General features: G+C 45.7%; 1 protein-coding gene across 2 annotated transcripts in view; it reads left to right on the top strand.

The window, feature by feature from the left end:
• Positions 1-25,987, top strand: part of SQOR (sulfide quinone oxidoreductase) — an 82,578-nt gene that overhangs the window by 41,420 nt on the left and 15,171 nt on the right. Inside the window, exons 5-8 of one of the 2 annotated variants that reach the window (XM_030189582.1) lie at positions 1,384-1,578; positions 3,416-3,625; positions 12,818-13,001; positions 20,412-20,479. In XM_030189582.1, coding sequence (XP_030045442.1) covers positions 1,384-1,578; positions 3,416-3,625; positions 12,818-13,001; positions 20,412-20,479 — 657 coding nt within the window. The remainder of the gene's footprint in view (positions 1-1,383; positions 1,579-3,415; positions 3,626-12,817; positions 13,002-20,411; positions 20,480-25,987) is intronic. The other variant, XM_030189583.1, reaches the window with a different exon arrangement.

A 25,987-nucleotide genomic window follows, 5' to 3' on the forward strand; every position in this document is an offset into this window, starting at 1 on the left:
AGCACAGATCACCTGAGGGCGGCTTCTACAGGACAGAACCCTCTGTCTACCTCCCAGTACCATCTCCCAGAGCTGTGTGGGTTCAGATTAACAGCCAGATAAAAGGTCTTTGCCCTCCACAGGACCTTTCCTATCCTTCCCCTTTAGCTGTACACAGAACAATTCGGGGAGCACATGACAGTATTGTTCTAACAAGGGAGAGACAGAGCACTGGCCTTTCTGTTAAGACGAACTGATATTTTTTTGTGGTCCAACTGCATTGTACCCCCTTCTTTAGCATTAGCACCATAATTGGATATTCTAGAACCAAAGTAGGTAAGCATATTATGGAAGAGTAGCCTAATGGTTAGTGCAGTGGGCTGAGAACCCGGGGAACTGGTCCCACTGTGACTCCTTTTGACCCTGGGCAAGTCACTTAACCCTCTAATGACCCAGGTACACAGATTGGGAGTCCACTAGGGACAGAGAAAGTACCTGCATATAATGTAAACTGCTTTGGTTGTACCACAGAAAGGCAGTATATGAAATCCATCACCCTTTACCTTCTTCCCATCCTAACCCACACTTGACTCTTCCACTCTCTTTTCTTTGATGATAGGAGAGCAGCACTCCTCCCTTCCTGGCTCTTCATCCACTGCTACCCCACGCTTCACTTTCAGTCCTCCTTCCCCCCCCCCCCCACAAGCCTTTATGCCCTGGACAGCTGACCCTATCACCCACTCCTAGTTAACAGCCCTGCCACCCATCATAAAATCATTAGATTGCCAGTTCAAAAGGTTATGAAACCTGAATTTTAATAAAAAAAACAAAAGCAATGAACGAAAATGCAGCTGAATTAATCTCCACGTTCAGGTCCTTCTGGCAATGGGTATCTGTCCAATGAGATAAGTTGCTGACTGCTTATCTGCAACCCAGCATGCATGATGGAGCTTTTGCCAGAAGGCCACTGTAAGGGAGGGAACAGAAATACATCAAATTATCTTTCAGTGGTGGGGTAATGAGCACACAGCCAGATGCCGGTGTGTACAGGACACAGCAAATGCTTAGCAACCTCTTATGTAATGTCTCTAGCTCCATCATAACTACCTTGTAATTTGAAAAGAAACAGTGTCAGGAGAAATCTGGAGGAGTAGCCAATGGTTAGTGCAGTGGCCTGAGAAACAAGAGAACAATTCTCACTGCAGCCCCTTCTGACCCTGGGCAAGTCACTTAACCCTTCATTGCCTCATGTACAAAATAAGTACCTGTATGTGATATGTAAACTGCTTTGATTATTCTGTTCTCCCCTGCCTTTTTCTCTCATCCCCTCAGTTCACTGTCTTGAAATATGTATTTTACAAGATTATTATGCCCCCCCCCTTTCATTTTTTGGTTTTATCATAGATTAAAGGTTTGCCGGAAGGTTTTAAATACCCTAAAATAGGCTCCAATTATTCAGTTCATACTGTAGAAAAGACATGGAAGGCGATGCAGGACTTCAAGAGAGGCAATGCCATCTTCACATTCCCCAACACGCCAGTGAAGTGCGCTGGAGCGCCTCAGAAAATTATGTACCTGTCCGAGGCCTACTTCCAAAAGGTACTGGGCAAGAGCGATGACTTCAACCTTATGGATTATGGGGCTAATTCAGTACAGGTCATCTAAAGTTAGGTGCTGGGATGCTGCACGCTAACCATGAATTCTGTATTGGCAATTATGCACATAATTGTCCTTATAAAATACTAGGGTGTTTTAAGCATTAACATTTAGATGCAGCACTTACACCATTGGTGTAAATATCCACAAGTAAATGTTGCAGTTATGTGCATAACTGACAGTGTTCTATAACCTTAGTGTGTAAGTGCTAGGCATACCCGTGACCTGCCTATGCCCCTCTCATGTCCACCCCCCCTTGCAGTTATACTCTGAAGGATTTCTGTGCTAAGGTTATAGAGTTACAACTAATGATCCAATTCTCAAAACCTAAAGCCGGCGCTAGAAGCGATTAGCGCTGGTCTAACACCAGCATTAGTGAGCACACAATGCACAGAGGGCTCTAGCACTGGAGACCTTGTGCACACCAAAGATTAGTGCAAATAGCATGCAGATGTAATCCATTGGATGTTAATGAGGTCATTTCCTATTCCCTGCAATGCTCAGAGAACAGCGCACTAAACAAAGCTACCCTTACCGCTAAAAACCTAAAGCCAGCTCAGAGCACACATTAGGTGTTTGAAGAGAGGATTTCCCATGATTTTTTTTTTTTTACAAGCTGCCATTTGTTATTTAATTTGAAAGCAGAAGGAAGCTTGTACAAGCCTCTAAGCGCTGGTAGTGAGAGACGAATGTATGCGAGTCAGAGCAAACTGGAAAGTGAAAGCACACATTGGCGCCTGTTTTCTGAGCTTAAGTATCAGCTTCCGGGTTTGCCTGGCACATGTGTAGAAGAACTGTGCTTATCGCAAAACTGAAGTGCGCATTCACCAGGCATGTTCCTCCCACTTGCTTTCAGTCAAACAGCGTGCATCTCGTTTGTATTTCTTACGGTTGAGCATTGGGGAGCTATTTTTCTGCGCTGTTTCTGCAGTATTGATAGGGCGCTGTTCCTGATAGCTCCAGAGTTCTGAGCATTGGCCCATAAGTGCAGTTGCACACAACTGCAAATTAGTGCCAATTAATTCCAATTATAGCCAATTGGTAGTGCTGATTAGCACCTAATTTATCAATTAAATTACGTGCATAACTAGCACTATTCTATAAACTGTGCACCAGGGGCGTAATTACGTGGGGCCACAGGGGCATGGACCGCCGCCACCGCCATCAGGTACCTGTGCTGGAGGGGGTCCCCAACCCCCGCCAGCCGAAGTTCTCTTCAGCGCCAGTCTCCGGGCTGGTGCGTTGCTGCAGTTGATCTGGATGGAAGGATTCTGTTTCTGTGTGAGTCTTCCTGACGTCCTGCACGTTCCTATGTGAACGTAGGGATGTCTGGACGACTCACACAGAAACAGAATTGGCTGGTGGGGGTTGGGGACCCCCGCCAGCTCAGGTACCTGATGGCGGGGGGGGGAAGGGGGGATCAAAAGGGGAGGGGCACCGGGGGAGAGGGTAAAAAGTGGCAGGGGGGTTGGCGGCGCCAGGGGGGGCTAAAATGTGTCCCCTCACCTCAGGCTCTGGACCCCCCTCCCGCCAAAGTCTGGCTACGCCCCTGCTATGCACTCAAGTTTGTGTGCTAAGTGCAAAAATGTGTGCACAAGATTACAGAATGAGGGGGTGTACTGGCTTTGCCAATGTCCAAACTGATCTTGTTGTACTCCACCTTGGTGAATTTCTTCAAAAAAGTGGCAAATAGATCCTAATAAATATGTCAGGAATAGTATTTATCATTTTGGTCTCTCAGTTTCTAAGAGAAAAATCTAACGTTTCTTTTTCTTTTCAGACAGGAAAGCGAGCAGAGGCCAATATCATTTTCAATACTTCCCTGGGAGTAATCTTTGGTGTGAAGAAGTATGCGGATGCTCTTCTGGAGATCATCAAAAACAGAAACATCAGTGTCAATTATCGGCAGAATCTCATTGAGGTCCGAGCAGACAAACAGGAAGCTGTGTTTGAGAACTTGGACAACCCTGGGGAAACCAAAGTGTTTCAGGTTGGTAAGCTGTTTGGAAGATTTCAAGTAGTGGCCTTCAAACTGTTCCATGGGCATTCTCTGACCAGTCAGGTTTTCAGTTTATACACCGTATGTGTGAGAGATTTGTGTATACTGCCTCCGATGTGTGCAAAAGCGAATGCTACATACCTGTAGAAGGTATTCTCCGAGGACAGCAGGCTGATTGTTCTCACTGATGGGCCGACGTCCCCGGCAGCCCCCTCCATCGGAAAGTTTACTAGCAAAGGCCTTTGCTAGTCCTCGCGCGCCCATGCGCACTGCGCATGCGCGGCCGTCTTCCCGCCCGAAACCGGCTCGAGCCGGCCAGTCCAGTATGTAGCAAGACAATACACTTCAAGGGAAGACTCAACTCCAAAGGGGAGGCGGGCGGGTTTTGTGAGAACAATCAGCCTGCTGTCCTCGGAGAATACCTTCTACAGGTATGTAGCATTCGCTTTCTCCGAGGACAAGCAGGCTGCTTGTTCTCACTGATGGGGTATCCCTAGCCCCCAGGCTCACTCAAAACAACAACCATGGTCAATTGGGCCTCGCAACGGCGAGGACATTAAAGAGATTGACCTAAAAAATTTACCAACTAACTGAGAGTGCAGCCTGGAACAGAACAAACAGGGCCCTCGGGGGGGTGGAGTTGGATCCTAAAGCCCAAACAGGTTCTGAAGAACTGACTGCCCGAACCGACTGTCGCGTCGGGTATCCTGCTGCAGGCAGTAATGAGATGTGAATGTGTGGACAGATGACCACGTCGCAGCTTTGCAAATTTCTTCAATGGAGGCTGACTTCAAGTGGGCTACCGACGCAGCCATGGCTCTGACATTATGAGCCGTGACATGACCCTCAAGAGCCAGCCCCGCCTGGGCGTAAGTGAAGGAAATGCAATCTGCTAGCCAATTGGATATGGTGCGTTTCCCTACAGCCACTCCCCTCCTATTGGGGTCAAAAGAAATAAACAATTGGGCGGACTGTCTGTTGGGCTGTGTCCGCTCCAGGTAGAAGGCCAATGCTCTCTTGCAGTCCAATGTGTGCAGCTGACGTTCAGCAGGGCAGGAATGAGGACGGGGGAAAAATGTTGGCAAGACAATTGACTGGTTCAGATGGAACTCCGACACAACCTTTGGCAGGAACTTAGGGTGAGTGCGGAGGACTACTCTGTTATGATGAAATTTGGTGTACGGGGCCTGGGCTACCAGGGCCTGAAGCTCACTGACTCTATGAGCTGAAGTAACTGCCACCAAGAAAATGACCTTCCAGGTCAAGTACTTCAGATGGCAGGAATTCAGTGGCTCAAAAGGAGGTTTCATCAGCTGGGTGAGAACGACATTGAGATCCCATGACACTGTAGGAGGCTTGACAGGGGGCTTTGACAAAAGCAAACCTCTCATGAAGCGAACAACTAAAGGCTGTCCTGAGATCGGCTTACCTTCCACACGGTAATGGTATGCACTGATTGCACTAAGGTGAACCCTTACAGAGTTGGTCTTGAGACCAGACTCAGACAAGTGCAGAAGGTATTCAAGCAGGGTCTGTGTAGGACAAGAGCGAGGATCTAGGGCCTTGCTGTCACACCAGACGGCAAACCTCCTCCAATGGAAGAAGTAACTTCTCTTAGTGGAGTCTTTCCTGGAAGCAAGCAAGATGCGGGAGACACCCTCTGACAGACCCAAAGAGGCAAAGTCTACGCCCTCAACATCCAGGCCGTGAGAGCCAGAGACTGGAGGTTGGGATGCAGAAGCGCCCCCTCGTCCTGTGTGATGAGGGTCGGAAAACACTCCAATCTCCACGGTTCTTCGGAGGATAACTCCAGAAGAAGGGGGAACCAGATCTGACGCGGCCAAAAAGGAGCAATCAGAATCATGGTGTCTCGGTCTTGCTTGAGTTTCAACAAAGTCCTCCCCACCAGAGGGATGGGAGGATAAGCATACAGCAGGCCCTCCCCCCAATCCAGGAGGAAGGCATCCGATGCCAGTCTGCCGGGGGCCTGAAGCCTGGAACAGAACTGAGGGACTTTGTGGTTCACTCGAGATGCGAAGAGATCCACCAAGGGGGTGCCCCACGCTTGGAAGATCTGGCGCACCACTCTGGAGTTGAGCGACCACTCGTGAGGTTGCATAATCCGGCTCAGTCTGTCGGCCAGACTGTTGTTTACGCCTGCCAGATATGTGGCTTGGAGCACCATGCCGAGACGGCGAGCCCAGAGCCACATGCTGACGGCTTCCTGACACAGGGGGCGAGATCCGGTGCCCCCCTGCTTGTTGACATAGTACATGGCAACCTGGTTGTCTGTCTGAATTTGGATAATTTGGTGGGACAGCCGATCTCTGAAAGCCTTCAGAGCGTTCCAGATCGCTCGCAACTCCAGAAGATTGATCTGTAGATCGCGTTCTTGGAGGGACCAACTTCCTTGGGTGTGAAGCCCATCGACATGAGCTCCCCATCCCAGGAGAGACGCATCCGTGGTCAGCACTTTTTGTGGCTGAGGAATTTGGAAGGGACGTCCCAGAGTCAAATTGGAGCAAATCGTCCACCAATACAGGGATTTGAGAAAACTCGTGGACAGGTGGATCACGTCCTCTAGACCCCCAGCGGCCTGATACCACTGGGAGGCTAGGGTCCATTGAGCAGATCTCATGTGAAGGCGGGCCATGGGAGTCACATGAACTGTGGAGGCCATGTGGCCCAGCAATCTCAACATCTGCCGAGCTGTGATCTGCTGGGACGCACGCACCCGCGAGACGAGGGACAACAAGTTGTTGGCTCTCGCCTCTGGGAGATAGGCGCGAGCCGTCCGAGAATCCAGCAGGGCTCCTATGAATTCGAGTTTCTGCACTGGGAGAAGATGGGACTTTGGGTAATTTATCACAAACCCCAGTAGCTCCAGGAGGCGAATAGTCATCTGCATGGACTGCAGGGCTCCTGCCTCGGATGTGTTCTTCACCAGCCAATCGTCGAGATATGGGAACACGTGCACCCCCAGCCTGCGAAGTGCCGCTGCTACCACAGCTAGGCACTTTGTGAACACCCTGGGCGCAGAGGCGAGCCCAAAGGGTAGCACACAGTACTGGAAGTGGCGTGTGCCCAACTGAAATCGCAGATACTGTCTGTGAGCTGGCAGTATCGGGATGTGTGTGTAGGCATCCTTCAAGTCCAGAGAGCATAGCCAATCGTTTTGCTGAATCATGGGGAGAAGGGTGCCCAGGGAAAGCATCCTGAACTTTTCTTTTACGAGATATTTGTTCAGGGCCCTTAGGTCTAGGATGGGACGCATCCCCCCTGTTTTCTTTTCCACAAGGAAGTACCTGGAATAGAATCCCAGCCCTTCTTGCCCGGATGGCACGGGCTCGACCGCATTGGCGCTGAGAAGGGCGGAGAGTTCCTCTGCAAGTACCTGCTTGTGCTGGAAGCTGTAAGACTGAGCTCCCGGTGGACAATTTGGAGGTTTTGAGGCCAAATTGAGGGTGTATCCTTGCCGGACTATTTGCAAAACCCACTGATCGGAGGTTATGAGAGGCCACCTTTGGTGAAAAGCTTTCAACCTCCCCCCGACCGGCAGGTCGCCCGGCACTGACACTTGGATGTCGGCTATGCTCTGCTGGAGCCAGTCAAAAGCTCGTCCCTTGCTTTTGCTGGGGAGCCGCGGGGCCTTGCTGAGGCGCACGCTGCTGACGAGAGCGAGCGCGCTGGGGCTTAGCCTGGGCCGCAGGCTGTCGGGAAGGAGGATTGTACCTACGCTTACCAGAAGCATAGGGACCAGTCTTCCTTCCCCCGAAAAATCTTCTACCTGTAGAGGTAGAGGCTGAAGGCTGCCGGCGGGAGAACTTGTCGAATGCGGTGTCCCGCTGGTGGAGAGACTCTACCACCTGCTCGACTTTTTCTCCAAAAATGTTATCCGCACGGCAAGGCGAGTCCGCAATCCGCTGCTGGAGTCTATTCTCCAGGTCGGCGGCACGCAGCCATGAGAGCCTGCGCATCACCACACCTTGAGCAGCGGCCCTGGACGCAACATCAAAAGTGTCATAAACTCCTCTGGCCAGGAATTTTCTGCACGCCTTCAGCTGCCTGACCACCTCCTGAAAAGGCTTGGCTTGCTCAGGGGGAAGAGCATCAACCAAGCCCGCCAACTGCCGCACATTGTTCCGCATGTGTATGCTCGTGTAGAGCTGGTAAGACTGAATTTTGGCCACGAGCATAGAAGAATGGTAGGCCTTCCTCCCAAAGGAGTCTAAGGTTCTAGGGTCTTTGCCCGGGGGCGCCGAAGCATGCTCCCTAGAACTCTTAGCCTTCTTTAGGGCCAGATCCACAACTCCAGAGTCATGAGGCAACTGAGTGCGCATCAGCTCTGGGTCCCCATGGATCCGGTACTGGGACTCAATCTTCTTGGGAATGTGGGGATTACTTAGTGGCTTGGTCCAGTTCGCAAGCAATGTCTTTTTCAGGACATGGTGCAAGGGAACAGTGGACGCTTCCTTAGGTGGAGAAGGATAGTCCAGGAGCTCAAACATTTCAGCCCTGGGCTCGTCCTCCACAACCACCGGGAAGGGGATGGCCGTAGACATCTCCCGGACAAAGGAAGCAAAAGACAGACTCTCGGGAGGAGAAAGCTGTCTCTCAGGAGAGGGAGTGGGATCAGAAGGAAGACCCTCAGACTCCCCGTCAGAGAAATATCTGGGGTCCTCCTCTTCCTCCCACGAAGCCTCACCCTCGGTGTCAGACACAAGTTCACGAACCTGTGTCTGCAACCTCGCCCTGCTCGACTCGGTGGAACCCCGTCCACGGTGGGGGCGTCGAGAGGTAGACTCCCTCGCCCGCATCGGCGAAGCTCCCTCCGCCGACGTAGTCGGGGAGCCTTCCTGGGAGGTGGCCGCGGTCGGCACCGCAAGCGGTACCGACGTCGGGGACCTCAACCTGGGCGATGGGCCAGCCGGCGCCACGCTCGACGGTACCGGAGGCGCAAGCACCGCCGGTACCGGAGGGGTAGGGCGCAACAGCTCTCCCAGAATCTCTGGGAGAACGGCCCGGAGGCTCTCGTTTAGAGCGGCTGCAGAGAAAGGCTGAGAGGCCGATGCAGGCGTCGACGTCAGAACCTGTTCCGGGCGAGGAGGCTGTTCCGGGCTGTCCAGAGTGGAGCGCATCGACACCTCCTGAACAGAGGGTGAGCGGTCCTCTCGGTGCCGATGCCTGCTGGGTGCCGAATCCCTCGGCGACCCAGAGCTCTCGGTGCCGACATGGGGAGGAGACCGGTGTCGATGCTTCTTCGATTTCTTCCGAAGCATGTCACCGGAGCTCCCCGGCACCGACGAGGAGGACGTAGAATCCATCCGTCGCTTCCTCGGGGCCGAGACCGAAGAGGGTCGATCCCGGGGGGGCTGTACCGCAGGAGCCCTCAGGGTAGGAGGAGACCCACCCGAAGGCTCACCGCCACCAGCAGGGGAATGGACAGCCCTCACCTGCACTCCTGACGATGCACCTCCGTCCGACGACATCAGCAGACGAAGTCTCGGTACCACCGACGTCGATGCAGTCGCCCGATGCCTCGGCGCCGATGCAGAGGTCCGATGCCTCGATGCAGTCGATGGAGCGGCAGCCAAGGAAGATGGTCCGGACGCTGACGACGTCGATGCACTCGATGCCTCCGGTGCCGATGCCGACGAAGAGCCCGAGAACAAAACGTTCCACTGGGCTAATCTCGCTACCTGAGTCCGCCTTTGTAACAGGGAACACAGACTGCAGTTCTGAGGGCGGTGCTGGGCCCCTAGACACTGAAGACACGCAGAGTGCCTATCAGTGAGCGAGATTACCCGGGCGCACTGGGTGCACTTCTTGAAGCCGCTGGAAGGCTTCGATGTCATGGGCGGAAAAATCACGCCGGCGAAATCAAAAGCCGAAATGGCGAAAATTGAAGCACCAAAATTTAGAGGGAGAAAAATCTCGACCGAGGCCAAAAGAGGCCTACCCCGACAACGAAGAAAACTTACGGAGCAAAAACTGAGAAATACGGGAAGGGCAGAAAACCCGAAAGGGTCTTCCGGAACACTACCGGAGCTCTTCCCGAACTTTTTCCAAGGAAAAAACAGCAAAAAACACGTCGAAAAGGACGCGCGAGGTCGACTCTCTGGGGCACGAACGGCGTAACACGACCGTACCGAGCGCGGACGAAAGAAGACTGGCCAGCTCGAGCCGGTTTCGGGCGGGAAGACGGCCGCGCATGCGCAGTGCGCGCGAGGACTAGCAAAGGCCTTTGCTAGTAAACTTTCCGATGGAGGGGGCTGCCGGGGACGTCGGCCCATCAGTGAGAACAAGCAGCCTGCTTGTCCTCGGAGAATATATCTCGCACTTATTACCTGTGGGATGATCTGAAATCTGATGAGTTGGGGGATCCCCAGGGGACTAGGCTGAGGACCACTGATTTAGAACATACTGTCTTAATCAAGTAAATAAAGTAGTTGAGCAGCCTGTCATAGAATGACAGCTATTTACCCCTACATTATACTCAGTGGTAGAATTGGCTAAGGTCATTATTTTCCCTGTATTTTCTTTTTTTTCTATGTGGTTTTATTATAATTTTTTCAGGCAGGATGCATTCTTACCATTTTACATAGTAACATAGTAGATGACGGCAGAAAAAGACCTGCACGGTCCAACCAGTCTGCCCAACAAGATAAACTCTCATGTGCTACTTTTTGTGTATACCCTACTTTGATTTGTACCTGTCCTCTTCAGGGCACAGACCGTATAAGTCTGCCCAGCACTATCCCCGCCTCCCAACCACCAGCCCCGCCTCCCACCACCGGCTCTGGCACAGACCTTATAAGTCTGCCCAGCACTATCCCCGCCTCCCAACCACCAGTCCCGCCTCCCACCACCGGCTCTGGCACAGACCGTATAAGTCTGCCCAGCACTATCCCCGCCTCCCAACCACCAGCCCCGCCTCCCACCACCGGCTCTGGCACAGACCTTATAAGTCTGCCCAGCACTATCCCCGCCTCCCAACCACCAGTCCCGCCTCCCACCACCGGCTCTGGCACAGACCGTATAAGTCTGCCCAGCACTATCCCCGTCTCCCAACCACCAGCCCCGCCTCCCACCACCGGCTCTGGCACAGACCTTATAAGTCTGCCCAGCACTATCCCCGCCTCCCAACCACCAGTCCCGCCTCCCACCACCGGCTCTGGCACAGACCGTATAAGTCTGCCCAGCACTATCCCCGTCTCCCAACCACCAGCCCCGCCTCCCACCACCGGCTCTGGCACAGACCTTATAAGTCTGCCCAGCACTATCCCCGCCTCCCAACCACCAGTCCCGCCTCCCACCACTGGCTCTGGCACAGACCGTATAAATCTGCTCAGCACTATCCCTGTCTCCCAACCACCAGCCCCACCTCCCACCACCGGCTCTGGCACAGGCCGTATAAGTCTGCCCAGCACTATCCCTGTCTCCCAACCACCAGCCCCACCTCCCACCACTGGCTCTGGCACAGGCCGTATAAGTCTGCCCAGCACTATCCCCACCTCCCAACCACCAGTCCCGCCTCCCGTGTGTGCTACCGGGGCTTTCAGAATATCCATAATGAATATGCATAAGATACTGTAAGTGTGTGTAAACTGGGTCTCTAATGTATGCAGACTTATCTCATGTATATTCATTATGGATAGCCTAAAAATCTGGATATCTGAAGAGAACAGGTTTGGAGAGCCCTGGCGTTGATACTGGGTCAGGTTATATACTGTACTTAGCAGATTTATGGACAGAAATATTGCTTGATTTCTGTCCTAAAATGGTTCTTGGGCTTGTCCTTTTAGATAATGGGACAATTTTGGTCCACTTTTTGTTTTCTCTGTACAATTAGAAAAATTTAGGCTTTCTAACTATGGTAGATAGATATTGTAGGCTGCAGATTAATAACATAGAGTTGCAAATTGTGAGGGTTTGGCTCTGTGTTATAAATCCTGTGAACAACCTGCAGCCCTAGCACTGTGGGCTTTGCTCCTGAGGGGTGGGTGGACTCATCAGTGTTTGGAGGGCAGTTGTAGGAAGTGGTGTTGGTTGGGTTCTAGGGGGAACTACTTCCCTCTGCTTCTGTACTGAAGCAGTAACCCATACATCCTGCAGGGGGAGCTAGCATCACTGGCATTTTCTGTGCTGTCACATTTGCGCAGTGTCATACTTGATAACGTTAATGTGCTTACCTACAAAGTATTCAGAACACATGGTCTGGCATCCAGTGAGATGACACAGAATCTGTTAAAGCTTTATTGTTAATAGCAAAGAGTCAGCGTAACTTAAAACATTCTGTATAGAATCAAAACTCAAGATGACAAAAATAGAGGGGTCAATATTCGGCTGGTGGTGGTGAGCATTTTATTTTATTTTTTTGTAAATGCTGACGGTCACTGGCAAAGCTAGACCTGGATATTCAGTGCCAGTCCATGTCCAGGCACCAGCACTGAATAATTGGTTTGGCCGCAACACCTGGAAGATATGTGAATAAGGCCGATATTCAGTGCCATATCCACATAGCTAACTGGGCAAAGTTAGCAGTGGTCCTGCTTCCCCGGTTAGCTGTGTGGGAACTGGCACTGAATATTGCCACATAACTTCCAGAACTGTTCTGGCTCCACCCCCAGACCGCCCCTCAATTGTCCGGTTTCACTACAGCCTGTTAGAGCTGATATTCAGCGACACTGCCCAGTTAGGTGCTGCTGAATATCAGATGACGGCCAGCTCAGCAGGGTTTAACAGGCTTGGAAACCTCTCATGATAATATTTAGGAATAAAGGCTTTCTAGTATAAAGCTCTGTATATTTAGTACAAAAAACTTGCTGGACTGTATCCTCATTAAATTCTGGTCTGACAAGATTATTTGTGAGACAAAGGTATATCTTGTTCTGCAGGTTAAAAGGAAATTTTTAAAATATATTATGGGAAATACAAATTCTACTACCGTATCTATAAATTCATGAATTTATTTTCGCTTTAAATCTCAACTTCCTGCATAGAACTAAGCGTATTTTGATGTGCTGGATCTGAATGGTTTGTCCAAGCACAAGCTGGTCCCAATTGACTATTAGGTGTGAGTTCTGCACAGGCTTTCTTGTACTTGTGTCATTTTGGACAGTTGCGTGCATGTTTGTCCCGTTTTGTATTCCTCACCTTTTTGCGCACCTGTCTTCTCTGCAGTATGAGATGCTTCATGTCACACCTCCCATGGGTCCACCAGATGTGCTGGTGAATAGTCCGGTGGCAGACGCTGCAGGTTGGGTGGATGTCGACAGGGAAACTCTGCAGCACACCAAGTACCCCAATGTTTTCGGCATTGGAGATTGCACCAATCTCCCTACATCCAAAACAGTCGCAGCTGTAGGTAAAAGGACCTGACTTTTTCTAGCTTTACTTGGTAATGACTTGTTATAAGTGGTAGTGCTGAAACCCCAGAAGTTGCACTGTGCAGGTTAGGAATGTTGGTTTATTCTGTTCCCATGGTCTGAGGTGTAACAATTCAGACCTCAAAATAAAGTACAATGAATTACAAAAGAAGAAACCCAGATAATAGTATAAAAAATTAATGTGTATATATAGAGCACAAAAGTGCTTTACAACTATAGCTGCTCATAACTTGCTGCATTCAGTATGTGCATATGAGGAGTTAGTTTTGATGACTGATTTAGCTGAGAGTTTTCAAAGGTAAGACTGGACAGCCACCCCCTCCTCCCCCCCCCCCCAAAAAAAAAAAAACCAAACAAACCTATGTCTGTCCTTATCAGTTACAGAGGGATAAACAGAGGCAGGAGCATTACCATAATCTGGGGCATTCAGACTTATTAAAAATAAACAAAGGGTCTAATCTCCCCAGGAACGATATTACTGGGTTATCACGCCAAAGAAGCTTACTCCTGAAGAAAAGATTGTATGAGTTGAGATCAACAGTGTAAGGGGTGCCTTGTAAAGTGTGAAGCACACTGTGAGTATGCCCTGAACGTGAAGCATGCAGTCTTTCTCAACCTATTTATATTTTTTTCTTTATTTATGCTTTACAAGTTACACAAATTTCACTTGCAAAATTGAAACACAGAGAGGAAAAAGTATCAAATGAATATCAATACAACAAAATTTTTACATCTCTTGATTAGAACCATAAATCTAAGGGAGAAACATAGGGAGCGTATTCCAAAAAGGTTAAGGAGAACCTATCACAAATAACTAATTATCAGAAACTGGCCTGACCGTTTAATTCTCTCATTTTATATTTTCCAACTTCTCTCACTTCTTGGGTCCACTGGGTATACTTTTTGAATCTAAGAAAGCTTTAAGTTGTTCTGGCTCCCAAAAAATATATTTATTGTCCAGATATCTTATTATACATATACATTTACAGGGAAATGTTAGTAGAAACTTCGCTCCTATCAAATTTGTTTCTTCTCGAAGAGCCAGAAATTTTCTCCTTCTGTCCTGAGTAGATTTTATGACATCTGGATAGATCCAAATTCTGTGTCCACAAAAAGTTTTAGTACAGTTTTTAAAGTACAACTTTAATACAGAATTTAAGTCCTGCTCAAATACACAGGAAGCCATTAATGTTCGTCTCAGAGTAACTTAATTTAACGAATCTTCTAGCAAGGCAGAGATATCATTTAAAGTCTGATCATCTTGTTGAGTTTGTATCATATGCCCGGGGGTCCCCTGTTCTTCTCGATTTCGCTTAGGTAAAGGCAAGTAGTAAATTTTATTCAAAGGGGGAACTGCTGCCTCAGGAAAACGTAATATCTCCATTAAATATTTTTTAAAGAGCTCCATCGGGTTAAGACTAGGAACCATCGGGAAATTTAAAATTCTAAGATTTAAACGGCAATTGTAATTTTCAATTTGCTCCAACCTTCTACGAATCAATGTCACATCTGATATGATAGCATTGGTAGAGGAATTTAAAGTCTTTACCTCAAATTGTATTTGTGCCACTTGCTGCGTTGTTTCCTTTTTTATTTCGTCTATTGAAGCCGTCAAAATATCTACCTTGTTAACCAGTTGGGTCATATCTTGAGCAGTAGAAGTAGTCACAGTAGTTAAACGTTGCAAAGCTCCCCAAATGGACTCCAAAGTGATCACTACGGGAGCAATCTTTGCTTCCATTTTCTTCTCCTCCGCGTTTGGATTAGAGGCCCTGCCAGCGGAAGCTAAAACAGCATCGACATCCGAATCTGTTATGTTTCCCGCCTCGCGGTTCTGTCCGATGGCAGTCGAACTTTCACCAGCCCCTTTCTTTTAGTATGTGGCATTAGGAAAACGATAAAGAAACACCAGCAGCTAAAATTGGACCGTTAGCAAACACTCACGGCCGCCATTTTGACACGCCCCCCGCCCAGTCTTTCTCAACCTGAAGTCATCCTGAAGCAGGCCCATCCTTATTCTATGATGTCACCAAATGTCCAACACGTGAAAGACTGTGCACCAAGCTTTGGGTTATTGTGTCATCCCTGCACAGCATCTGTAAACAAAGAGGAAACTACTGAATTAAGCAAATCAGAAATGTGGATCCTGGGGGTCACCACCAGTTTTTTTAAATGACAAGTTGCATTGGCCAGGGACACTTTCAGATTCTTCATGGTATTATGTCCCATCCTTTGGATGGCTCTCTTGCATGCTGCCCCTTCTAACAGTATATTTCTGCCATCAGCTACATCTTTCACTGCTCTGTAAAGAGTAAACACACAAACAGATTTATGTTCTTACAGAAAAAATGTGTCACAAGACGTGTCTTCATATAAAGTACAATTTGTACAGATTATAACTGGGTGAAAAATATATTGGCTTTATCTTTTTGCAAACTGGCAGTGCCATTGGATAAGAGCCAGGCTGGCTCATATTACGGAATGTGTAATCTCCCAGTACCAGGGTTGAGGATGTTTAGCATTTCCTTGGAACTAATTCTGCATTCGCTTCACCACTCTAATTCAATACAGAGCAAGGTGGGTCTCGGGTTATCTTGTGTGTAAAACTGCCGAGCTTTCTGAAGATGATTATTTGGGACCTCATTCCTTGAGCTGAATCTCATAGTATAGCAGGATGCGTTCAGACTAGTTAGACAGATGATTGGGGGATCACAACAAGGCTTTTTTTTTTTTTTTTAATAACTCTTTTTTTTCTCCTGGTTATTTTCTGGGACTTTTTCACAATTTCTCCCCCTTCGCCCTTTCCAAATGTATTAAGAGCCCAAGGTTTTCAGGGTGCAGGAGGACAGAAGGTTAAAAAAAATAACAAAGATTTAACCCTATTAACAGAACTATATCAGGCCTAACAATTCTTGTGACTAATGTTTTGAATATCACGAAGACACCAAACACACAGTGAAGGTGCTCAACTAACCTGAGCTTCCGATGCCCTGCAGCTCAAGCTTGCAGTTGGGGGCGTTACAGAAGGAAAGCAGAGATCTCGTTAGAGGAATCTGTGTTTCTACTGAGCTTCTGCAAGCCAGAAAAATTAAATTAGTGGGCCAGGTTTTGGCCCACAGGCTGTGGGTTGGATAAGACTGTACTAGAGCATCCTTTCTTGGTTCACCCTTTCAAAGACTCCAGTTCAGTTCTGTCCAGGACCAACACAGCTAGCTACTAGTTCGTTTGTTTTTTAAACTATGAAAAAAAATCCATTTCCATAAAGCTGAAACAAACAAATTTTTATTACTGGTTGGTTACTGCAGTGTAAAGTCTTTGAATAATTGTGAAAAATAGTTATTGTGGTGAGCTGTCCAAATTAAAAAGCAAGATTTTATGTCCCAGGGAAGCCATGCTCTCTCTACTTCATTCTGAGTGCCACTGTAGTGCAGTTACTATAGAATAGCGCTTATCAATCTTTTTTGATCCACGTTCCTGCCAAGGTGCATTGTAATGAGATGCCTATGTCTTCCAAGCTGGTTCATGACCCACAGTTTGGAAACCCTGTTGTAGAATATGACATATTTCTAGCTGTGGTCAAGGTTATTCAGAAAAGCCATGGATGGGTGAGGGAAGGATGAGGAATAGGAAGTCTGCCCTTGAGGTCATTTGAAGTCACTCTTGCATTTGCTTGCTAAAAGCTTTGTTGAGGATGTTGCAGATGTGTTGTTTGCTGCAATCCAATGAGCACTGAGCATAGTTTTTGCAGCTTGTTCCACTGGGCTGATTTTCTGTGTTACAAGTAAATCTCGATGTCTTAACTCTGTTCTGTTGCTTAAAACAGACCTAATGAATCAGCTTGAATTGTGAAAGGTCAGAGTGCCCTACAGCATCAATTGTGGATCCGCTGTGGATTGGATGGTACCTCTGCTAAGACACTCGCACGTTTGATATTAGTGGAAGTGGTGTCTGGAGGAGGGGATGGGGGGGAGAAATTTCTCACTGTCCAGTGCACATTTGATTACATTTCCAGCCCTTTAAATGACACCAACAAATCATGGTTTAAATTTCATTGCTTCTTTTTTTTCTCCCATGATCAATTTAAAATGTATAGTTGTTGTTTTTTTTTAGTTATTTTAGTTACATTTGTACCCCGCGCTTTCCCACTCATAGCAGGTTCAATGCGGCTTACATATTGTATACAGGTACTTATTTGTACCTGGGACAATGGAGGGTTAAGTGACTTGCCCAGAGTCACAAGGAGCTGCCTGTGCCTGTATAGAGTATGCCAACCCCATAAGTACATAAGTAATGCCATACTGGGAAAAGACCAAAGGCCCATCAAGCCCAGCATCCTGTCCCTGACAGCGGCCAATCCAGGTCAAGGGCACCTGGCAAGCTTCCCAAACGTACAAACATTCTATGCATGTTATTCCTGAAATTGTGGATTTTTCCCAAGTCCATTTAGTAGCGGTTTATGGACTTGTCCTTTAGGAAACCGTCTAACCCCCTTTTAAACTCTGCCAAGCTAACCGCCTTCACCATGTTCTCCGGCAATGAATTCCAGAGTTTAATTACGCGTTGGGTGAAGAAACATTTTCTCCGATTTGTTTTAAATTTACTACACTGTAGTTTCATCGCATGCCCCCTAGTCCTACTTTTTTTGGAAAGCGTGAACAGACGCTTCACATCCACCCGTTCCACTCCACTCATTATTTTATATACCTCTATCATGTCTCCCCTCAGCCGTCTCTTCCCCTCTCCCCTTTCCCAGAGTGCTGGATGACTATTGATACAGTGGCCTTACTTTTGATTGAGACCTGTCTCATTTCAAGCCACAGAAATATCCTGGGTTAATTTCAAGATCACTAGCAAAGAGGAGGCATGGCATTAAATATTTTTAAACTGGAAAAAGCCAAAGTAACCCCTTTGCAAAACTAATGAGGAAAAAACAAAAAGGGAATGACCAAAGAAGTGCCAACCAAGAGGTATTTATTAAAAATGTCACAACTAAGTCCATAGGGGTCTATAAAAATGATAGCAAGACTCAAAGCAGACCTGCGTTTCAGCACGCAGTGCACCTGCCTCAGGAGTCTCAACTTCAGCTAAATCTCTTATACTGTTAAAGACAGATATAAACACAACACCATCAAACAGTCCCCCACTCTGTTGGGCTGTGACTGCAAAATGAAACCAGCTGCTAAAAGTAGCGTTGTGATACCTTGCGATCTGTTTTGACTGTGTTCATACTCAGATCTTTAGTGCTGTCGGTCCCTCTCTATAGAGTTCTCTCCCCCTACACCTTTGGCAGTTTACTCTCAGAGATCACTCATTCGAAGCTGTGAAAATCTGTATGCCTTTCTTGCTAGTGGAGTAAGCATTATATATGGGGTGTTGATGTCAATCTAGTTGACAATGGAAAATTGTTAGTCAGTGAAGATCATTTATGTGTCTCCTTATACTGTCTATTTTGACACACAAACAATCTCATTTCTTGATTATTTCACACCTTTGATAATTTTGACGGTGTTACAGCTTTGTTATAGTGTGACTTATTGGCTAAGATCCCTGTACTGCCATTCACTGGCTAACAATCTTTGTGACATTTTTAATAAACATCCCTTGGTTGGTACTTCTTTGGTCATTCCTCTTTTGTTTTGTTTTTCCTCATTAAATATATTTATATATTATTAGGTTCTTGATACACCTCCTTTCTGTGGTACAGCCAAAATGGTTTATGTATTACAAGCAGATACTTTCTCTGGCCCTAGTGAGTTCATAATGTAACTTTTATACCTGGGGCAATGGAGGGTTCCTTGATCTTCTCTGCCCCCCCCCCCCCCTCTCCCCTGGTTCTCAGCCCACTGCATTAACCATTAGGCTACTCTTCCACTCCTAAATTGTTCATCTAGGACAATGATGGGCAACCTTTTGAGCTTGGTGTGTCAAAATTCGCCAAAAAACCGAGCATAACTCGGGTGGTGTGTCACTTCGAGAAAAATCACTGCTACTAGGACCGCCCCCGGGCCCCCCCTACCCGAGATTGCTGCCCACCCGAGGTCGCTGGGCCCCCCTCCACCTGCTACCGGGCCCAGAACTAACCTTAAAGCCTCCTTTCACGTCGCAGCAAGCAGCAGCAGGGCAGACCTCTCCTCCTTCCTTCTGTGCTCTGCCCTCGCGGACGTTACGTCAGGCGAGGGTGGGACACGGAAGGAAGGAGTGGCCTGCCCTGCTGCTGCTTGCTGCGACGTGAAAGGAGGCTTTAAGGTTAGTTTCCGGGAGCGAGGAGAGAGGGCGGACCACACTGTGGCGGCGCCACGTGTCATCGAAAATGGCTACGCATGTCAGTGCTGACACGCGTGTCATAGGTTCACCATCAGGGATCTAGGAGATACATAGGAAGACTGTGGAGATAAGAGACCAAAGGGCACAATTCTAAAGCTTGGTGCTACAATGGGGTGCGCTAAGTGCCAATTCTATAATAACATCTGTGCGCACAGATGTCCTTATAGAATTCTAGTATAAGCCCCAAATTGTGCACACAGCATTAAGCGCACACATTCACGCCAGGTCAGTAATAGGAGGGTGCCTAAACACAACCCATCACATGCATAATTCATAGTATTCTGTAAATTACGCATGTAACTGAGCCACACCCATGCCCCTCCCATGCACTGTCGACATGTATGTCCCCTTACAGTTATGCACTAAACTAATTCACTCATATGACATTTTATAGACTGGTGCCTAGGGCACTTATGTACATTTACCAATTAACTCGGCAGCTATGCATGTATGGTGCATGAACACGTGCCGTTATAAACTTGCCCCTTTCAAATCAGTTCTATGAGAGTGTACACATGTAAATAGCACACACACAGTTTTTAGCTGTGTGCATGTCTAAACATTTTTGAGAAAGAAAAGTATGTACATGTTTCTGTTTTGAAAATTACCCCATGGAATTTCTGAGCTTAATTTACGCCTGCCTTTTATCACATACATTTCCCAGGTTAATTTATGCAATATCTGCATATTTTATGTTATAGTGTGACTTATTGGCTGAGATCCCTGTACTGCCATTCACTGGCTAACAATCTTTTGTTTTTTAATAAACATACCCTACACAGGTACATGCTCTGTTCATGTTTATTTACTCTCATTTTTGGTGGGAAACTTCATAAAAGCTTATTTACGCAGAAACATGTTCTGAAAATTAGCCACAAAATGCCCTCGTATCTTTCTTTTTTGTAAAGAATGGGGGGCAATTTATCTTGTTTAAATCCTCCTAAATCCAGGAACTTCACATGAAACTGATTCATAACTGTGAATATATCATAGTACTTTAAGCACCAGGAGTTTAAACTGATACACTATAAACCTTGAGGTTTTTTTTATTTTCTCTTATGCAGCGGCACAGTCTGGAGTTCTTGACAAAACCATATCGTTGGTCATGAAGAACCAAAAACCTACCAAAAGGGTATGCCAGAATTTTTTTAAAATTTTGTCTTACAGCATCCTTCTCTTAAAAATCCTTTCAAATTCACGTTCTGTTTGCATTGGTCTACTATTGCCTAATAATGAGTACAGTGCACTTCCAGCAAGAGGAATGCTCTGACAATGTTTTGTGGCAGTTGCTGATTGAGTGTAGTCTAACTTGCTCTTTGGGGTGTGACTACATTCTTATCTATGTTGACCAAGATGTCATTTTTTTATGCTGCTTTTACTTGTACTTGGAGTTCTGAGGAAAGGTACAATGAAAATAAAGGGGGCATGTCCATTTAGATTACCTGAGAGCATGCGGTAGGAGCCTATTCTGTAAAGGGACAAAGATGTCTATGTTCTGTTCTAGAATACTAGCATAACCTGGTATCATCTCACCTAAAATTAAGGTACCCACACTTAGGCTAGTCATAGAGCTGGCATAAGTGCAGGCACCTAAATGCGGTAGGGGTGAGTGTAACTTACGGTATTGCGTAAGTGGAAGTGCTGTAACCGCAAAACTAACTAGAAACGGGGGGAAGGCCGACAGTCGCTCAAAAGCGCATGGTTCGGGATAAGGTATCTTTCAAAGGTATCACCACAACAGGGAAGATAGGGTATCCTGATAGTGAGGTTGCAAAAAGAGACCATAGTAGATCAGGTGTCAAATAAAAATAAAAATCAGACAAAAGATTGCAAATTAATACTGTCAAGTACTGAGCATGATGTAAATAGGAACAACAAACATAGTTTGAAACGTCTATATGTGAATGCCAGGAGCCTAAGAAATAAGATGGGAGAGTTAGAATATATTGCACTAAATGAAAAATTAGATATAATAGGCATCTCTGAGACCTGGTGGAAGGAGGATAACCCCCAGTGGGACACTGTCATACCGGGGTACAAATTATATTGTAGTGATAGGGTGGATCGAATTGGTGGAGGGGTAGCATTTGTATATCAATGACAGCCTTGAATCAAATAGATTGAAAATTCTGCAGGAAACAAAACACTTCTTTGAATCACTGTGGATTGAAATTCCTTGTGTAAAGGGGAAAAGGATAGTGATAGGAGTGTACTACCGTCCGCCTGGCCAGGATGAACAGACGGATGCAGAAATGATAAAGGAAATTAGGGACGCAAACAAACTGGGCAACACAATAATAATGGGTGATTTCAATTACCAAAAATTCACTCTAAATAATTCTACTATAGTATACACGAGTATTGGAGGTGTACTACTGCCAACACATATGAAAAAAGTGGAGAAAAAAGACTTCAGAAATTCTAACGAGTGCTCTTCATGTGGAAAACCACCTTTCAAATTTCTAGCACTCTAGTTCTTCAATCACCAGTCTTCACAAAAAAACTCCACTCTTCTAATTCATATAATGCATGCCTACACACCTTTTCACAATACTCGATGTTGAAGGCTCAAATCATAGTGAACAAACGGTGAAACTAATTTCAACTTAACTGAAATATTCTGTCATCGCATATAATGTTCCCAAAGCTTTGGGCCTTCAACATCGAGTATTGTGAAAAGGTGTGTAGGCATGCATTATATGAATTAGAAGAATGGAGTTTTTTTGTGAAGACTGGTGATTGAAGAACTAGAGTGCTAGAAATTTGAAAGGTGGTTTTCCACATGAAGAGCACTCGTTAGAATTTCTGAAGTCTTTTTTCTCCACTTTTTTCATATGTGTTGGCAGTAGTACACCTCCAATACTCGTGTATACTATAGTAGAATTATTTAGAGTGAATTTTTGATTATTATTCTACTATCCCTTTGGGTATTATCAGTGATTTCAATTACCCCAATATTGAGTGGGTAAATGTAACATCGGGGCATGCTAGGGAGGTAAAATTCCTTGATGAAATCAAGGACAGCTTTATGGAGCAGCTGGTACAGGAGCTGACGAGAGAAGGAAAAATTCTAGACCTAGTCTTTAGTGGAGTGTATGATCTGGTGCGGGAGGTAATGGTGCTGGGGCCGCTTGATAACAGTGATCATAATATGATTAGCTTTGAAGTAAGTATACATAGGAAATCAAATACGTTAGTGTTTAACTTTAAAAAAGGAGACTGTGATAAAATGAGAAGAACGGTGAAAACAAAATTAGAGGAGCGGCTGCGAGGGTCAAAAACTTAAATCAGGCATAGATGCTGTTCAAAAATACCATCCTGGAAGCCCAGGCCAAATATATTACGCATATTTAAAAAGGAGGACGGAAGACCAAACGACAGCCGGCATGGTTAAAAAGTGAGGTGAAGGAAGCTATTAGAGCTAAAAGAAATTCCTTCAGAAAATGGAAGAAGGAACCGACTGAAAATAATAAGAAACAGCATAAGGAATGTCAAGTCAAATGTAAAGCGCTGATAAGGAAGGCTAAGAGGAACTTCGAAAAAAGATTGTGTTGGAGGCCAAAACGCATAGTAAAATTTTTTTTAGGTATAATAAAAGCAGGAAGCCAGCAAAAGAATTGGTTGGACCACTAGATGACCGAGGAGTAAAAGGGGTGATCAGGGAAGACAAAGCCGTAGCGGAGAGATTAAATGAATTCTTGGTTTCTGTCTTCACCGAGGAAGATTTGGGTGAGATACCGGTGCCGGAAATGGTATTCGAAGCTGACGAGTCGGAGGAACTTAATGAATTCTCTGTAAACCTGGAGGATATAATGGGGCAGTTCTACAAACTGAAGAGTAGCAAATCTCCTGGACCGGATGGTATTCATCCCAGAGTACTGATAGAGCTGAAAAATGAACTTGCGTATTTATTGTTAGTAGTATATATTTATCCTTAAAATCGAGTGTGGTACCAGAAGACTGGAGGGTGGCCAATGTGAATGCCGATTTTTAAAAAAAGGTTCCAGAGAAGATCCGGGAAATTATAGACCAGTGAGTCTGACGTCGGTGCCGGGCAAAATGGTAGAGACTATTATAAAGAACAAAATTACAGAGCATATTCAAAAGCATGGATTAATGAGACAAAGTCAACATGGATTTAGTGAAGGGAAATCTTGCCTCACCAATCTACTACATTTCTTTGAAGGGGTGAACAAATGTGTGGATAAAGATGAGCCAGTTGATATTGTGTATCTGGATTTTCAGAAGGCGTTTGACAAAGTACCTCATGAAAGACTCCAGAGGAAATTGGAGAGTCATGGGATAGGAGGTAGTGTTCGATTGTGGATTAAAAACTGGTTAAAAGATAGAAAACCAGTTCTAGGTTAAATGGTCAGAATTCTCAATGGAGAAAGGTAGTTAGTGGGGTTTCCCAGGGTTCTGTGCTGGGACCGCTGCTTTTTAACATATTTATAAATGACCTAGAGATGGGAGTAACTAGTGAGGTAATTAAATTTGCTGATGACACCAAGTTATTCAAAGTCATTAAATCGCGGGAGGATTGTGAAAAATTACAAGAAGACCTTACGAGACTGGGGTTCTAAAATGGCAGAAGACGTTTAATGTGGGCAAGTGCAGAGTGATGCATGTGGGAAAGAGGGACCCGACTTATAGCTTCATCATGCAAGGTTCCACATTAGGAGTCACAGACCAAGAAAGGGATCTAGGTGTCCTCGTTCATGATACGTTGAAACCTTCTGCTCAGTGTGCTGCTGCGGCTAAGAAAGCATGTAGAATGTTAGGTATTATTAGGAAAGGAATGGAAAACAAAAATGAGGATGTTATAATGCCTTTGTATCTCTCCGTGGTGCGACCGCACCTCAAATATTGTGTTTAATTCTGGTCGCCGTATCTCAAAAAAGATATAGTGGAATTAGAAAAGGTGCAAAGAAATGCGACGAAAATGATAAAGGGAATGGGACAACTTCCCTATGAGGAAAGGCTAAAGCGGCTAGGGCTCTTCAGCTTGGAGAAAAGGCGGCCGAGGGGAGATATGATAGAGGTCTATAAAATAATGAGTGGAACGGGTAGATGTGAAGCGTCTGTGTACACTTTCCAAAAATACTAGGACTAGGGGGCATGCGTTTAAGCTACAATGTAGTAAATTTAAAATGAATCTTAGAACATTTTTCTTCACTCAACGTGTAATTCAACTCTGGAATTTGTTGCCAGAGAATGTGGTAAAGGCAGTTAACTTAGCGGAGTTTAAAAAAGGTTTCGCCGATGGCTGGAATATCTGGAAAATCAGTCTAAGAGACTTAACTTGAGGCTAATAAATTTTCCTAGTTCGCCTCTTATTACCCCTGTACAAATGGTAAAAAAATACCTTGTGGAAATATTGGGTATGTCAGAAAATTCACTACCACCAATAACTAGAGCGTTTTATTTGCCAACTGATTCTAGAGTGGAGTCAGAAAACCTTCCTCAAGGTGGTGCAGTGATGAATCTGACTACCTTTTTGGAGTCATCTTTAGAAGTTGTAATGAAAAGAGCAACATTAGTCTCATTTGCCTTAGAAATGGATCGGGATGCAGTACTGAGACTTTCTCTAAGACATCTGGATTCAGTTTTTTTGGGGTCAAAAATAAGAATATATCCAGACTTATCAAGAGAGACTCAGAAGAGGCGTAAAGCTTTTTTGGCTTTGCGCACAAGAACTGTGGCAATAGGAGCTACCTTCCTATTGAAATTTCCTTGTGTATGTAGAATTATGTTTCAATCTAAACAGTTTCAATTTTTGACCCAAAATAGCTAGAGGAATTTCTAATTAGTAGGGAAGAGGTTAATGTAGTGGTTTAATCCCATATGTACACTGTTTAAGAGCCTTGGAGTGAATCACTCAGGACGTGACGCTTCATTAATATAATTTACAATGTATGATTATTTCCTTTAGATTATATGATTAATCTTACATCCTGGATTGATTTCTTATTCTTGTGGTTGATAATTTTATGAAACTTAAATAGTATTTGCTTGTTTATATAATTTTTCATTTCCAAATTGTGTATTATCATTCATAAATGTGAAATTATGTTTGTTAAAAAGCTTAATAAAAAAAAAAAAAGGTTTCGACGGCTTCCTGAAGAAAAAGTCCATAGACCATTATTAAATGGACTTGGGGGAAAACCACTATTGCTGGGATAAGCAGTATAGAATGTTTTATACTTTTTTGGGGATCTTGCCAGGTATTTGTGACCTGGATTGGCCACTGTTGGAAACAGGATGCTGGGCTTGATGGACCTTTGGTCTTTCCCAGTATGACAATATTTAAAATAAATAATAAAAATGTGGTAAGTGGTCCCATGCTAACTGTATGTTAGCACACAGTAAGTGCAGCATATTAAATGTTTCAACTTCTCCACCCATGTCCCACCTACTTATGTGCCTTAGCAAGAAATACAATTAATGTGTGGTATAGTATGCACAGTAATGGCAAAAATACCACAAAAGGGGTTATCACATTTGTACGTTGGCTGTTGCCACATGCTAAAGTGCGCATTAACAGCCTAGAAACATGTAAACGTATAAAATATAATTACCAAAAGCACAATATATATAATTACATAAAAATATAAAATGTAAAATGGTAAAATATGAACAG

Source organism: Microcaecilia unicolor, chromosome 1, assembly GCF_901765095.1.
Source record: "Microcaecilia unicolor chromosome 1, aMicUni1.1, whole genome shotgun sequence".
Lineage (NCBI taxonomy): Eukaryota > Metazoa > Chordata > Amphibia > Gymnophiona > Siphonopidae > Microcaecilia > Microcaecilia unicolor.